At 40.7% G+C, this 16,017-nt stretch overlaps 1 protein-coding gene across 4 annotated transcripts; it reads left to right on the top strand.

Moving 5' to 3' along the window:
• The first annotated feature begins 5,012 nt into the window (after positions 1 to 5,012).
• On the top strand, positions 5,013 to 13,229 carry b4galt4 (UDP-Gal:betaGlcNAc beta 1,4- galactosyltransferase, polypeptide 4). 4 transcript variants are annotated; one of them, XM_064971614.1, is made up of 8 exons: positions 6,556 to 6,927; positions 8,049 to 8,152; positions 8,264 to 8,653; positions 11,203 to 11,435; positions 11,650 to 11,837; positions 12,056 to 12,178; positions 12,283 to 12,387; positions 12,489 to 13,229. In XM_064971614.1, exons 3-8 carry the CDS (start codon positions 8,371 to 8,373, stop codon positions 12,622 to 12,624), a joined length of 1,068 nt encoding a protein of 355 aa, XP_064827686.1. In that variant the 5' UTR covers positions 6,556 to 6,927; positions 8,049 to 8,152; positions 8,264 to 8,370; the 3' UTR covers positions 12,625 to 13,229. The 4 variants fall into 4 exon arrangements, with proteins under 4 accessions (XP_064827687.1, XP_064827688.1, XP_064827685.1 ...); XM_064971615.1 differs by lacking the exon at positions 6,556 to 6,927 and adding an exon at positions 5,013 to 5,227 and having other exon boundaries at positions 8,049 to 8,653; XM_064971616.1 differs by lacking the exon at positions 8,049 to 8,152 and having other exon boundaries at positions 6,555 to 6,927; positions 8,210 to 8,653.
• The last annotated feature ends 2,788 nt before the right edge of the window (positions 13,230 to 16,017 follow it).

Here is a 16,017-nt window from a genome sequence, read left to right as displayed (position 1 = left end):
CCCGGAAGCCAGCTGCACCAATGTGTCGGAGGAAACACCGTGCACCTGGCAACCTTGATTAGTGCGCACTGCACCCGGCCCGCCACAGGAGTCGTTGGTGCGCGATGAGACAAGGACATCCCTGCCGACCAATCCCTCCCTAACCCGGGCGACGCTAGGCCAATTGTGCGTCGCTCCACGGATCTCCCGGTCGCGGCCGGTTATGACAGAGCCTGGGCAGGAACCCAGGGACTCTGATGGCACAGCTGGCGCTTCAGTACAGCGCCCTTAACCACTGCGCCACCCGGGAGGCCCTAGAAGTTTGTTTTTACTTTTGTTCAGTGTTCTGTTGATTTATTAAATATATCATCATGGACACTTACCACGCTGCACATTGGTCTGATCCTTGCTACTCCTCCTCTGAAGAAGAGAAATTCAGTTACACATTGGTTATACCCACGTGATTGAAAGACGAACTGTGTTGCCGGTAGGTGTAGTAATACTATGAAAGTTTAGATCCCAATCACCATATAAGTTCAAAGATGAAAAAGCCCGGAAGGAGGAGAGCTGACTAGAAACGATTCGGTTGACCGTTTTATGTGTTGATTGTGTAGAGTGTTATGTTTGTTCCTTATATAATAACAAACCGGGGTGTAGGTTTAATTACTTTTAATGAACATATACTTCAGCTAGAAAACTCCATGCTTAGCCATGCAAGGCGTTCTTTAACCATCCGCCTCCCGCATAGCCTGCTGGGTAACGTAGTCTAAATGTTTGAACACAAAACAACATATTTTCTTTCTTTTAAAAGAAAACTACTTTTCTATGTAACTACACGTGTCACATCACATTTGTTTACTCAACCTGCATAACATGCCATTTTCAATAACACACATTTCTTTCCCCAATTTTTTTCCCTTAAAAATAAATATTTTTTCAACTAAATAGTCTGTCCAACAATACTCTATTGTGGCCCTATTTCTTTTCACATAAACCAAACATTCAGTCCAGGTGCCCTTTTTTTTTGCAATTCTCAATAAGCCTTTCAGGGGCTCTGACAGTAATTTTTGGTCGTTCTGCTGAAGTGCTTCCTGAAACAGTTGGACAGCGTTCATTGTCAGTGTTCTGACTGAATTGTCCATTTCTAAAGGCATTTGACGCTTCAGCAGTATCCTCCTGATGATCCTCAGTCCCCTGTGAATGGCTGAAGCCTTAGATCCACTCTGTTTCGTCTCAGTTGTGATCCATGCTCCGTTTGGATCTCATAGGATCGTGGTGCAACTTCTCTCTGCACACACCCTTGCTGCATCCAGGTTCCTGTAGTGATGTCTCAGAGTCGTACATGATCTCCATGTTTCAGTTCAGGTAAGTGTCTTGCACTTTTGTTGTGTCGCTATTTTGTTTGTCTTTCTGTTTTTCCTTTGCGAGTTTGACTTTCTGAGCACCTCTGGGTGTTAGCAAGTCCTCATGGATGGGAAGGTTGGTTCTGATGCGACGTCCCATCAACATTTGTGCAGGTGAAAGTCCGTTCTGCAGCGGTGCGCTGCGGTAGATCATCAGATTTTTTAGGAAATCCTCCTTTCCATCGTGTGCCTTTTTCATCAGACCTTTGACAATTTTGACTGAACTCTCTGCTAAGCTGTTGGACCTTGGGTAGTTGGGGCTGGAGGTGTTGTGTCAGAATCCCCAGTCGTTAGCGAACGATCGGAATTCGTAACTTAAACTGCGGGCCATTGTCCGAGTACAGTTCAGACGTAACCCCATGTCTTGCAAAGACTGATTTCAGGTAGGTGATTACAGCTTTGCTGGAGGTCGTTGGCAGTGTTGCTACTTCACGGTAGTTTGAGTAGTAGTCGGTAACAACAATGTGACTTTTGCCATTGTAGTCAAAAAGGTCAACTCCAACTTTGTAGTAGGGTCTGTTGGGTAGTGGATGAGGCATTAGCGGCTCTGCTTGCTGCTTTGGCCTGTAGGTCAAACACAGTTCACATGAAGCAGTGGTCTGGCTGATTTCCTGGTTCATTCTTGTCCAGTACATTACTTCTCGTGCTCGGTTTGCATTTTTCCTCACCCAAGTGGCTCTTGTGTATTTTCTGTAGCATTTATTTGCGTAGTGTCATGGGAATGACAATCTTGTTGCCTTTGAACACTATGTCATCCACAACGGTGAGCTCTGCTCTGCACATCCAGTAATCCTGTATTCTTCGTGGACAGTTGTTTTTCTGTGCAGGCCATCCTATCAGTGTTGTTTCTTTCAACTCTGTTTGGTCAGCTGCAGTCACTCTTTTGATCTGCTTCATACTCTCAGAAGACACAGGAAGTGATGCTATGATCATGTCGACATAGGCCTGAAACTCAGTGTTTTTCTGTGTGTCGAAGCTCTCCTTCTTGTTGACTGCTCGAGAAAGAGTGTCGGCAGCGAACATGAACTTTCCCGGGGTATAGATCATATTCACATCATACTTTTGCAGTCTGATCAACATTCTCTGGATTCTCAATGGACAATCATTCTTTGGCATAACATGATTGACACCAATGGTTTGTGGTCAGTTTCTACTTCGAAGTCTCATCAGAAGACATATTGGTGAAACCTTTCGCAAGCGTATGTGCTTGCCAGTAGTCCTTTCTCTATTTGTGCATACCTTGTCTCTGCGCCTGTCAAGGCTCTGGACGCATATGCGACAGGTTGCCATGTGTCGTCATGCTGTTTTAGAAGGACTGCTCCCAGGCCAAACTGTGACGCGTCTGCAGAAAATCCTTGTGCTTTTCTCTGGATCATACAACCTGAGCACTGGCTCTTCTGTGATTGTCTTCATTAGGTTTTTGAAGCAGTTTTCCTGTTCATGGGACCATTCCCATTCATTTTTCTGTTCCAGAAGACATCTGAGTGGAGTGGACTGTGCTGACAGTTGAGGTATGAACTTTGCAAGGTAGGTGATCATGCCTATGAAGCGTCTCACATCGTCCTTGTTTTTCGGGGGCTCAATGTTGTTGATGGCTGATGTTTTCCTCGGGTCTGATTTGACTCTGTCCTCAGAAAGTACATCTCCCACGAAGGTAAGTGTTTTCACACCAAACTCGCATTTGTCCTTGTTTAGTTTTAGGTTGACTTTCCGTGTCTGGTCCAGCACTTGTCTTCCTCTCGCATCGTGCTCTTCTTCTGTGGACCCCCAGATGATGATGTCATCCATCATAGTCTCCACTCCTGGAATGTGCTCGAAGATCATGTGGATTGTCTTGTGGTAGACCTCTGGCGCTGAGAGAATCCCATATGGTAGACGAAGACATTTGTACCTGCCCTCAGGTGTGTTGAATGTGCATAGCCTTGAGCTTGCATCATCTAGCTTCATTTGCCAGAATCCTGATGAGGCATCAAGCTTACTGAACCACTTTGCTCCAGCAAACTGCGACATTATCTCTTCTCTGGTTGGCAACTTAAAATGCTCTCTTGATTGCTTTGTTGAAATCTCTCGGGTCTAGACATATCCTGAGATCGCCGCTCTTTTTCACCACAATAACCAGTGAGCTTACCCAGTCTGTAGGTTCATCCATTTTTGTGATCTTTTCCATGCGTCCGAGTTCCTCTTTGAGCTTTTTCCTCAGTGCAAATGGAACTTTTCTGCATGCAGGCACAACTGGAGTAATTTTGTCATCAGTACATATTTTGTGTTCTCCTGGTAAACATCCAAGACCCTCAAACACATATACTCAGCCAGTATTGATTCTTGGTCATTTTCAGTCTGTGATGTCACTACATACATTCCTTTCAACAAATTGAGCTTTTCACATGCATTGATTTGTAGAATAGGCTGTACACTCTTTTCCACAATCAGCAGCTGTGCTCTGAACAGTTTTCCTTTGTGCTGTAAAGTTACTATGCAGCTACCTTTGACTGGTATGTTCTCCCCAGTATAACCAGTAATCTTAATTTTCACCGGGTGTATTTTGCTCTTCATCTTCAGTGTTTTGTAGTCATCCAGCGATAACAGGTTTACCTGTGCTCCAGTATCAAGCTTGAATGGTATTATAGTTTCATTCAGTCAATGGCACAATCCATTCAGCATTTACTGCATTGCATATTTCCACAGAATCAACAAAGAATTCTTCCATCTCGACTGTGTGAACCTTTTTCTTTGTAGCCTCAGCTTTGCAGCATTTTAAGAAATTATTATTTTTTCCCACAGTTGTTACATGATTTGCCATATGCAGGGCATTTTTTTGGCTTGTGAATGAATCCACATTTTCCACATGTAGTGTTTTGATATCTCTCTTTTGCTTGTTTTTGTTTTGTAAGGCGTTGTGTGTATTGCATACACTGACGTCTCATCCCTGCACAGCTCTTTAGGTTGTGCTCTGGTGGTTTCAGCTGCTTGACACATATTCACTGCTTTATCCAAAGTTAAATCTTGCTCACGCAGCAATCTCTCCTTGAGTCCATTATCAAGTATGCCACAGACTATCCTATCTTTCACTAGTGAGTCTTTCAGATTTTCAAATTCACACATTTTGCTCAGTGTGTTCAGCTCAGTCAAACACTGGTCAAAACTGACTCCGTTTCTGAACATGAGAGAAAAACTTGTATCTCTCAAACGTGACGTTCTGGCTTGGTACAAAGTACTCCTCAAATTTAGCCATTAGCACAGTCAATGTCAAGTTTGCCTCGTCTTGCTGAAAGCTATAGTAACTGTCCAATGCATCCTCTCCAATAACATGCAGAAAAATGGAAGCTTTCAATTTGTCATCATCTCCCCCTTCACCACTGGCTGTTAGGTAGATATTGAATCTCTGCTTGAAACGTTTCCAATTGTCAGCTAAATTGCCTGTTAACTACATAGGAGTAGGAGGACTAAGCCTATCCATGACGGAGAACAGGAACAGTGTACATTTCTCTTATGTTGCTCATCAACTTGCTCGTCAACAGATTCCAATGCAGCCTCGCTCTCGCTGCTGCGGCTCGTTGCCCTCGCTCTTGCAAGCTAGCATCTTCGACTACTCACGTCACTTGACTTGTGGTAGAATGTTCTATTTTCGTCGCGGAAATTTGCAGAGTTACTTCTCTCTTATCTTTGTCTCGTTATAGCGACTACCAATCTGACACCGTGTTATGTTTGTTCCTCATATAATGACAAACCGGGGCGTAGGTTTAACTACTTTTAATGAACATATACTTCAGCTAGAAAACTCCATGTTTAGCCATGCAAGGCGTTCTTTAACCATCCGCCTCCCGCATAGACCTTGTGCATTTCAGGTAAAATAACAACTCAATGTTTATATCCCAGGACAAATTAGCAGGCAACTTCAAGCTAGCTAAATAGGCCAAATTAGCTAGCAAGTGCAAGCTAACTAGCTAAATTGACATAAATGTTTAATGCTTTTGACCTGTTCCCAAACTAATGTAATTGGTTCAGAGTTAGTAGCTTTTTTTAACCTGCATGTCGTGATCATGTTTGGCGTATGGGGACAATATAAATTTATGCACAATGGCACATTTGCGCAGCCGGTTTGGGTTCCGTGTTAGTCTCAGGTTCCATCTTCTTGTGTATTGTTCCAGATCAGTGAGATGTCTATGGTAGACAATGTTATTCTTTTCCACACTTTTTTCAACTTTTGCCACTCGTTTTCACATCCTTGATTTCACCACATACAAACTCCACAGTCTTTTTCAAGCCTTTGATAACCATGGTGTTCGCACCTACCATTTTCTCAATGGCTTCAGACCTGGAATTGATTAGTAAGGAGAGGGTAGTCACGATGTCAGAGTTCACGTTGGTTTTTTTGGAGGGTGGAGATTTGCACGGAGTAACCTGTAAAGAGGGGAATTCCTCATCTTCAACAGCATTCGAAAGCATGATATTATCCATAGGCCAAGCCAAGCATAGTTATTGCAGTTGTCTATAAGCACGTTTCTCTCTTGTTGATTAGCAATAGAACAGCTAGCTTCTTCCTTTCTTTTTTTTGTCACGACTTCGCATGCCGAAATAAATGATCCAATTCTTATTCCAGTCACAGGAAAGTTCTTATCTTGAACAAATAAAAATAGTAATGACTGTAAACTATTTTTTTTCACAATCTTTCTGAAGTTTGGTGCTGAGCTCGGTAAAAAAAGCGTCTGTTCAAGCCCCGATCTTGGACTCCAGGCAGCTAACCAGCTAAAGTTAGCTAAGCTCGCTAGTTGACGTGCTGATCCCACCTCTGTCACCAATTTGTAACGAACCTGTAAGGCCACTGAAACTCGCACGCCTATTGTTTTTCACATTTTTACTTACTACTATGGTAATTTAAACATCTGACAACATGCAGCCTTTCTCCACCACGCCAACTTTTTCAGTCACCAATTAATCAATAAACAGACAGTGGAATTAAGCAATGGTAATGTGACAGAATTCAGAACGTGCGCAGATTCAACATTTGCAAGTGTATTTTTGATTCACAGCAGAATATTCAAACTCGTAAATGACTTTGTAATAATTCTTAAAATTATCCTTACAAATCTTATTGAATGCATTCAAATGTAAAGTTACAAGTTTATGATCGTTGTTTCATTTTTCACGCATTATGATATAAGCTTGCAAAATTAAATGACACATTTGCCAATTGTACTTGCAACCACGAAATTCAAAATACAAACTCATTTATAATCGCATATCCCTTTAAGTTCACCTGTGGTGCCGCGTTCAAAACAACTGGGAACTCGGAATTATCTGCCTTCCGACTGGGAAAATCGATTTGAACGGTCATCCAACTCGGAATTACAAATCTCCAGAACCCCGACTTTCCGAAGATAAAATATTTGACCACATATTTTTCCGAGTTCCCAGTTCTTTTGAACCCGGCATGAGTCTTGAACCTGGTCCAAACGCTCACATCCTTCCGCGTAACGTGTTTGCGAAAGTAGTAGCCAGCCAGGATCCAGCCCAAAACAACATCAGAACTCGAGGCATCTCACAGGCAAGACATCTTCCTTCTCCAAGAAAAAAATATTTGTCGTTAAAAAAGGCAAATGCTGTGTAAAACGTAACTTGTATTTTGGGATTTAATTTCTACCTTGATAGCTATCTGACACAATGGTCGCAGTAGCGGTTAGCTGGCTAGCTAATTAACGGTACAATGCTATTTGCATTGGATAACGATACACTTCACGTGCTACTTACTGCTAGCTAGTTAGCTATCTGCTAGCCTCTTGGTTGCATAACACTGCAACAATTTGTCATCTTCTAAAGTATGTGTCACTGTTCAGAGTTTACAAATCAGGTGAACGTAGTATTTAATTTTGCGTGGTGCTTAATCAACTCTTTCCAACTTTGACCACCCAAAAATATGTCGGCACCAATCTAGTCAACGTTAGCTAGCTACTGCCAGTTTGAGTGACATTGAATGTGTAGCAGGCAGCGTTCAAAAAAACAAATACATTCACTCTGTCACAACAGTTGGGCAGAGGGCTACTAGCTATGTCATGTTTCAATTCCACAACACCTAATAGGTAGCTAGCTAACAAGTTAGCTGCCAATTTGTAAAGTTACCATTTTACATCAACTGTTTTTTTTTGTCATGGGCCTGTTCTTTAGTCATTTTAGCTTGCCTAAACACAGTTTAGATTAGGATTATAGGTATCCCATTTTGGTTATGTGAAGAGAAAGAGAAATAAGAACAACTTGGCAATGTGATGTGTTTTAAGCTAAGCACACACAAAAGCAGTCTACAATTACAGCCTAGGATTACTATACAGGACATCCATGAATTGTGTGCATTGAAAGACAATGGCTTGAAGCCGTGTCAACAACATGAATCCAAAGAACAAACCGATGTGAGTGAAGAGGAAAAGAGAATTGCTCCACTTCAGTTACTTTTCTTTTTGGGTGGCGGGAATATATAGATTAAACACCACAGTGAGTGTATAGCCAAGGTAAAGTAGCCTACTGTGAATTCTGTTGTCGCATAAGCCTCTGTCACAGGCATTTACTGAAGCCTGGGTGCCCAAGGTTAGTTGTGGCATAATGCCCTGGTGGAATGCTATAAAAGCAAGTAGGTAGTGTCAATGAAAATGTAAATATTTCTTAATTCATGTCCAGGTACAACAGGCAGAAGAATTGAGTGACCCACCTTTGTTCACATGGACTGGATTTTCTCTGAATTTAAACTTTGCACCAGTGGAAAATCAACAAAATAATTAAAAGTAGGCCTCATGCTTTTTATTTTTACATTAGTGACAATGATTATGAAACTTCCTCAGAATGTTGTGTCATCATGGGATGAGTGATCAGCGGTACTGGTGCTCTCTACCCAGTTATTCCTTCTGTGGCTGCTGCAGAGGAGAACCAGATGTCGTAAACCAAGACTGAAGCCTACCACAGTTTGGGGGATTTGACGCTGAACATCTACAACTGAGAAACCATGGGAGTCTGTCCTGCTGTGTCCATGTTTTTCCGCAAGTGCAAGTATATGATACTGTTGCTGCTCTCCGTTTCCATCTTGGCTTGGTACGCCACTTTTTCCAGTGAAACAGTGAAAGCAATTCAGGGAACCCTTTTGCCAGTGCAAACACTTGCTGATAATACTGAGGTCCTGAGTGGAGGAGAAGGAAACTCATGGAGATCAGTGACACAGGTCTTCTCCAATCCTCTCCCTGACACCTCACCACCAAAACAAAGCTGTCCTGAGAAATCGCCACTGTTGCGTAAGTACAGACTCCGAGTATCCACAGATGTAATTGTAAGCTTGATACAGGCCTTTCTATAAACTACATACTGATGATGCCATGTTACTGTATAATTCCTTGTAAAGAACGATGATAATGCCATGTTACTATATCATTCCTTTTAAAGAACATTATGTACGGTGTGGCTTAATGTGGAGAGAATAACATTGGTAATCAAGTAAATACTTTAATGTTTTATGTAGGGATTGTGTAACAAGCATTTGTTACTCCTTAACACTGCTAGGCTATGGCTCGTTTTGATTGTTTTCACATACTGTAGCAATCTGGTATTATCTCATTCCCAGTCTGATGGACCAACACGTCAAATTTGGCCGCCTTTATTCAGTACTGAGAGCCATGAGAATCTCCCGGCACGTAGGCATTGGCTTAATCATCTCCTACAACACTACCCCTAACAGGCTGAATATACCTCTCGCATCATGTGCGCAAGCATTTCAAAATAAATGTAGAAATCTATATTATTCAATTATTGCACCCACACTGCTCGCGCGCACCAACGAGCGTCTTTGTTGCCAAGGGCTAAAATAGAACTCCTTTCTATCTCTGACGCAGATCGCGCTGCAAGTCCTGCCTCTCCCATCTCCTCATTGGTTTATAGAAGTGCCATCTCCTCACTCGTTATACCCACATGGGTGACAAAGACGAACGAGGTCGGTGGTGGTAATGCACCTAATTTATGATAGTTGCCAATCGCAATATAAAGTCAAGAGAAGAGAAAGCCTAGAAGGAAGAGAGAACTAGAAACTATTCGGTTGACCATTTTATGTGTGGATTAATTGTCGGAGTAGAGGACTTTGTGCATTTCAGGTAAAACAACAACTCAATGTTTATATCCCTGGACAAATTTGCTAGCAACAGCAAGCTAGCTAAATAGGAAAAATTAGCTAGCAAGTGCAAGCTAGCAAAATTGCCATAAATGTTTAATGCTTTTCAACTTGTCCCCAAATTAATGTAATTAGTTCAGAGTTTTTGATATTTTAACCTGCGTGTCGTGATCGCGTTTGGTGTGGGGGGACAAAATTAATTCATGCACGATGGCGCATGCGCGCAGACAGTTTGGGTTCCGTTCAGTTTTTTTTTTTTGTCCTGGCTTGATATGGAATCAATCTATAGGCCTACACCTATGGGATGCAGATTGCACAGCATTACAGTGGGTTTCCATAAACACATTCAAGTTTGAAGACAGTTTGTGTTTGTCAATGGCCGAAACAAAACGAAAAAGAAAGTAAAAGTGCAATATGTGCCATGTAAAAAAGCTAACTTTTAAGTTCCTTGCTCAGAACATGAGAACATATGAAAGCTGGTGGTTCCTTTTAACATGAGTCTTCAATATTCCCAGTTAAGAAGTTTTAGGTTGTAGTTATTATAGGAATTATAGGACTATTTCTCTCTAAATCATTTGTATTTTATATACCTTTGACTATTGGATGTTCTTATAGACACTTTATTGCCAGCCTAATCTCGGGAGTTGATAGGCTTGAAGTCATAAACAATGCTGTGCATCAAGCATTGCTAAGAGCTGCTGGAAAATGCAGTAAAGTGCTGTTTGAATGAATGCTTACGACCTGCTGCTGCCTACCACCACTCAGTCGGACTGCTCTATTATATCATATCATATACTTAATTATAATAAAACCACACAGAAATACGAGCCTTTGGTCATTAATATGGTCAAATCCGGAAACAATAATTTTGAAAACAAAACGTTTATTCTTTCAGTGAAATACGTAACCGTTCCAAATTTTAGCGAACGGGTGGCAACCCTAAGTCTAAATATTGCTTTTACGTTGCACAACCTTCAATGTTATGTCATAATTATGTAAAATTCTGGCAAATTAATTACGCTCTTTGTTGGGAAGAAATTGACTTCACACAGCTCGCAACAAGCCAGACAGCCCAAACTGCTGCATATACCCTGACTCTGCTTGCACTGAATGCAAGAGAAGTGACACAATTTCCCTAGTTAATTTTGCCTGCTAACATTTATTTTAATTACATATGCAGGTTTAAAAAAATATACTTGTGTATTGATTTTAAGAAAGGCATTGAAGTTTATGGTTATGTACATTTGTGCAAAGATTGTGCTTTTTTTGCAAATGCGCTTTTGTTAAATCATCACCCGTTTGGCAAAGTTGGAGGCTGTGATTCGATGATAAATTAACAGGCACCGCATTGATTATATGCAACGCAGATCAAGCTAGTTAACCTAGTAATATCATCAACCATGTGTAGTTAACTAGTAATTATGTGAAGATTGTTTTTAAAAATAAAACAAGTTTAATGCTAGCTAGCAACTTATCTTGGCTCCTTGCAGCCACAAGGTCCTTTTGATGCTGCACTCGCGTAACAGGTGGTCAGCCTGCCATGCCGTCTCCTCGTGGATTGCAATGTAATCAGCCATAATCGGCGTCCAAAAAGGCAGATTACCTATTGTTATGAAAACTTGAAATCGGCCCTAATTAATTGGCCGGCCTCTATTCATTATGCCTACTATTGTCTATCTACAGAGGGAGCCCTAAACCTCACATTTGAGGACTCTCTAACGCTTAAGGAGGTGGAGAGTGAGAACAGTGGAGTGGCTGAGGGCCAATACCAGCCTCCAGACTGCCTCGCCCAACAGAGTGTGGCTATCCTCATTCCCCATCGTAACCGGGAGAAACACCTCCTCTACCTTCTGCATCACCTGCACCCCTTCCTTCAGAGGCAGCAGCTGCACTACAGCATCTACGTCATTCACCAGGTATTACTCTCAAGATGTGTAGTAACAGTAAATTATGTCAGTTTCACTCTAATAATTTGTGAGTGAATTCAAATTTGTATAACCGTTTCATGATGAGTATTTAAATGTTCAACATGTTTCACTTGACTGGAGAATATTGATGGGGGAAAGTGCTGCACTGATTTTGAGCCTGATATGAAATTGATGTTTGTAGTTGATTTGTTTGTTTTGACAGGCTGGAGAGGTGACGTTTAACCGTGCCAAGCTACTTAATGTTGGGTACTTGGAGGCGCTCAAGGACTACGATTGGGATTGCTTCGTTTTTCATGATGTGGATCTGGTTCCAGAGAACGACTACAACCTATACAAGTGTGACCAACAGCCCAAACACTTAGTGGTTGGCAGGAACGCCACAGGGTACAAGTAAGTATCTCAGCTCTCAACTCATATCCACCTATATCTAAAAGCAGGTATATGTCTATAGCCCATCAAAACGTCATACAAAAGCATGGATGCTAAGTGATGTTGCCGCTATCAATATAAATATTCATTACCAAGTCCAAATATAAACATTTCAGTTATTAATTGCATTCTGGGGACAGGTCTGTAATGTCTTGTTTTTTGTCTTTTTGCTGTCGTAGATTGCGATACAAAGGGTACTTTGGAGGGGTGACGGCCATGACGAAGGACCAGTTTCACAAAGTGAACGGCTTTTCAAACACTTACTGGGGATGGGGTGGGGAGGATGATGACCTTCGCATCAGGTGAGACCACTGCTAAATGTTGGACCTCTCTGCATATCTCTCATTACATCTTAGTCAATATGGAATGTTATTGATTGATGCTTTATTTAATTTGTCTCTGTTAGGGTGGAGCTCCAGAAAATGGAAATTATACGACCCCCCCCTCTCATAGCACGCTATACCATGGTATTTCATAAAAGAGATAGCGGCAATGAAATCAATAAAGACAGGTGAGTCACAATGGACACATCAATAATAAATAGCTTGCTGTATTCTAAATATTATTAGTTGTTGAATTCATCTAATTCTGAAATAATGTCTCCCTTCACAGGATGCGTTTGCTAGCACGGACACCTAAAGTCTGGAGAAAGGATGGCCTTAACACCTGCTCCTACAGTACTCTATCAGTTGAGAGGCCACCTCTGTACATTAATGTCACCGTTGACATTGGCGAACCAATGCACTGAGGCTTCAGAGCACCTCTCTTCGTTTACTGCAGTGTGTACAGGATTATTGATCTGGCATGTCCATGCCTACATGTTACTTACCAGAGGGTCACAAACAGAAGGTTAGTGGCAGTAGCTGTTGACCATAATTCATGTGTTCTACTCAGTTTCCACTGTAAACCATTCCAAGCAAGGCATGTAAAATTGCTAGGTCCTCATAATGTAAGTATGTTATCCCTATACAGTAAAACCTGGTGACCAGGTTCTAGGGGTGAGAGTAAGACCAAAATATTTATTTTTCTCTACAACAGAGCATTATTTGATTTATCCTAGACTTAAAGGGGCAATCTGCAATTGCTAAATAAATTTTTGGACTTAGAACCCAACATATATAAGCATATTTTACACCAATGTTTGTAAACATTGTACATGTAAATAAACACTGTATATGATATTTATCCATTGATTCTTGAAGAATGTAACTTTTATAAATGGCTAAGGAGCTTAGTTCAACTGTTGTACCCCATCAGAACCTAACATATATAAGCATATTTTACACCAATGTTTGTAAACATTGTACATGTAAATAAACACTGTATAGCCTCAAAACATGCTTAAAAATATAATTTTGATATCTTGTATGGTCAGTACTTTGCTCTGTCGATTTAATTCGAATGTTTTGCATTTCTCCAGGCCCGTCACTCAGCTTTTTGCCAAAACAGAGTCAGGTGGCGCTTTGTTTCAACTAAGGATTTTCCTGCTAAGATGTGTTGTTACCTGATTGTTTCAACAAGTTATATGCATTTGAATAGAGTATGTTGTCATGTTTTTGATTCTAAAGAATCCTGGGTGTTAGACCTGGATTTGATCATTTCTTAGTCTCTTGTTGTCAAATGAAAATGGGAACGAAGAATTGCTCTCAATTCATTCCTATTTGATGAATGTAGTAGCTAATATGGGACACAAGGGACTCATTTACATATATTGATCATTCTCACATGGTTCCATGTTTATGAAAGTATGTTACATTAAGATGAAATGTAATTTTTATGAGATCTTGTTACAATATTACAGTGTAGATGGCTTCATTTTATACACTTATCACAAGTTTGATATTTTTTATCAACATTTTGGATATGCTGATTCAAGATTTGTGAAGTAACTCATACTTACGTCAAATGTGTAATATTGTATGATACTTTCTGTTGCCTTAAAGCTGCAATATGTAACTTTTTGGGCGACTTGACCACATTCACGTAGAAATGTGTTATCGATCTGTCATTCGCATTTGAAAGCAAGTCTTCAGAAGCTGCAGATCTGCTCTGTGTGCAATTTCTCCTCTTCCCGTTCTTAAAAGTTTGTCTTTTACTTTTGGTTTTGTACACCAGCTGAAATTACAATATTTTTGGTTAAGGAAAATATATTTCACAGTGGTTTAGATGGTACAATGATTCTCTACACTATACTTTGATTGCATAATTTCAGTTTGAGACTAAACAAATTATTAGAATTTTTGCAAACCGGAAATAGCGGAGTGATTTCTTCATAGTGCATCTTTATATAATGCCTTTTTAATAGACCTAGAGGCCTACTTTGTTTGTTATTGCTGATTCATAGTTCCTTGTGGGTTGTCACATTTAGACTGTTATGAACCACACACTCCCTTTATGTGACACCTTTTTGATAGGCATAAACCAAGAATACATTCTATTTTAAAAATGTTATCCAATGAAGTAGGACTATTGTGTGTTTTATATATATGTATATATACAGTGCCTTGTGAAAGTATTCGGCCCCCTTGAACTTTGCGACCTTTTGCCACATTTCAGGCTTCAAACATAAAGATATAAAACTGTATTTTTTTGTGAAGAATCAATAAGTGGGACACAATCATGAGGTGGAACGACATTTATTGGATATTTCAAACTTTTATAACAAATCAAAAACTGAAAAATTGGGCGTGCAAAATTATTCAGCCCCCTTAAGTTAATACTTTGTAGCGCCACCTTTTACTATGATTACAGCTGTAAGTCGCTTGGGGTATGTCTCTATCAGTTTTGCACATCGAGAGACTGAATTTTTTTCCCATTCCTCCTTGCAAAACAGCTCGAGCTCAGTGAGGTTGGATGGAGAGCATTTGTGAACAGCAGTTTTCAGTTCTTTCCACAGATTCTCGATTGGATTCAGGTCTGGACTTTGACTTGGCCATTCTAACACCTGGATATGTTTATTTTTGAACCATTCCATTGTAGATTTTGCTTTATGTTTTGGATCATTGTCTTGTTAGAAGACAAATCTCCGTCCCAGTCTCAGGTCTTTTGCAGACTCCATCAGGTTTTCTTCCAGAATGGTCCTGTATTTGGCTCCATCCATCTTCCCATCAATTTTAACCATCTTCCCTGTCCCTGCTGAAGAAAAGCAGGCCCAAACCATGATGCTGCCACCACCATGTTTGACAGTGGGTATGGTGTGTTCAGAGTGATGAGCTGTGTTGCTTTTACGCCAAACATAACATTTTGCATTGTTGCCAAAAAGTTCAATTTTGGTTTCATCTGACCAGAGCACCTTCTTCCACATGTTTGGTGTGTCTCCCAGGTGGCTTGTAGAAAACTTTAAACTACACTTTTTATGGATATCTTTAAGAAATGGCTTTCTTCTTGCCACTCTTCCATAAAGGCCAGATTTGTGCAATGTACGACTGATTGTTGTCCTATGGACAGAGTCTCCCACCTCAGCTGTAGATCTCTGCAGTTCATCCAGAGTGATCATGGGCCTCTTGGCTGCATCTCTGATCAGTCTTCTCCTTGTATGAGCTGAAAGTTTAGAGGGATGGCCAGGTCTTGGTAGATTTGCAGTGGTCTGATACTCCTTCCATTTCAATATTATCGCTTGCACAGTGCTCCTTGGGATGTTTAAAGCTTGGGAAATCTTTTTGTATCCAAATCCGGCTTTAAACTTCTTCACAACAGTATCTCGGACCTGCCTGGTGTGTTCCTTGTTCTTCATGATGCTCTCTGCGCATTTAACGGACCTCTGAGACTATCACAGTGCAGGTGCATTTATACGGAGACTTGATTACACACAGGTGGATTGTATTTATCATCATTAGTCATTTAGGTCAACATTGGATCATTCAGAGATCCTCACTGAACTTCTGGAGAGAGTTTCCTGCACTGAAAGTAAAGGGGCTGAATAATTTTGCACGCCCAATTTTTCAGTTTTTGATTTGTTAAAAAAGTTTGAAATATCCAATAAATGTCGTTCCACTTCATGATTGTGTCCCACTTGTTGTTGATTCTTCACAAAAAATACAGTTTTATATCTTTATGTTTGAAGCCTGAAATGTGGCAAAAGGTCGCAAAGTTCAAGGGGGCCGAATACTTTCGCAAGGCACTGTATATATGTGTATGGATT

The sequence above is a fragment of the Oncorhynchus masou genome, chromosome 8, assembly GCF_036934945.1.
Source record: "Oncorhynchus masou masou isolate Uvic2021 chromosome 8, UVic_Omas_1.1, whole genome shotgun sequence".
Lineage (NCBI taxonomy): Eukaryota > Metazoa > Chordata > Actinopteri > Salmoniformes > Salmonidae > Oncorhynchus > Oncorhynchus masou.
The sequence above is the reverse complement of the archived record's forward strand: the minus strand, read 5'-3'. Positions and strand labels throughout refer to the sequence as shown.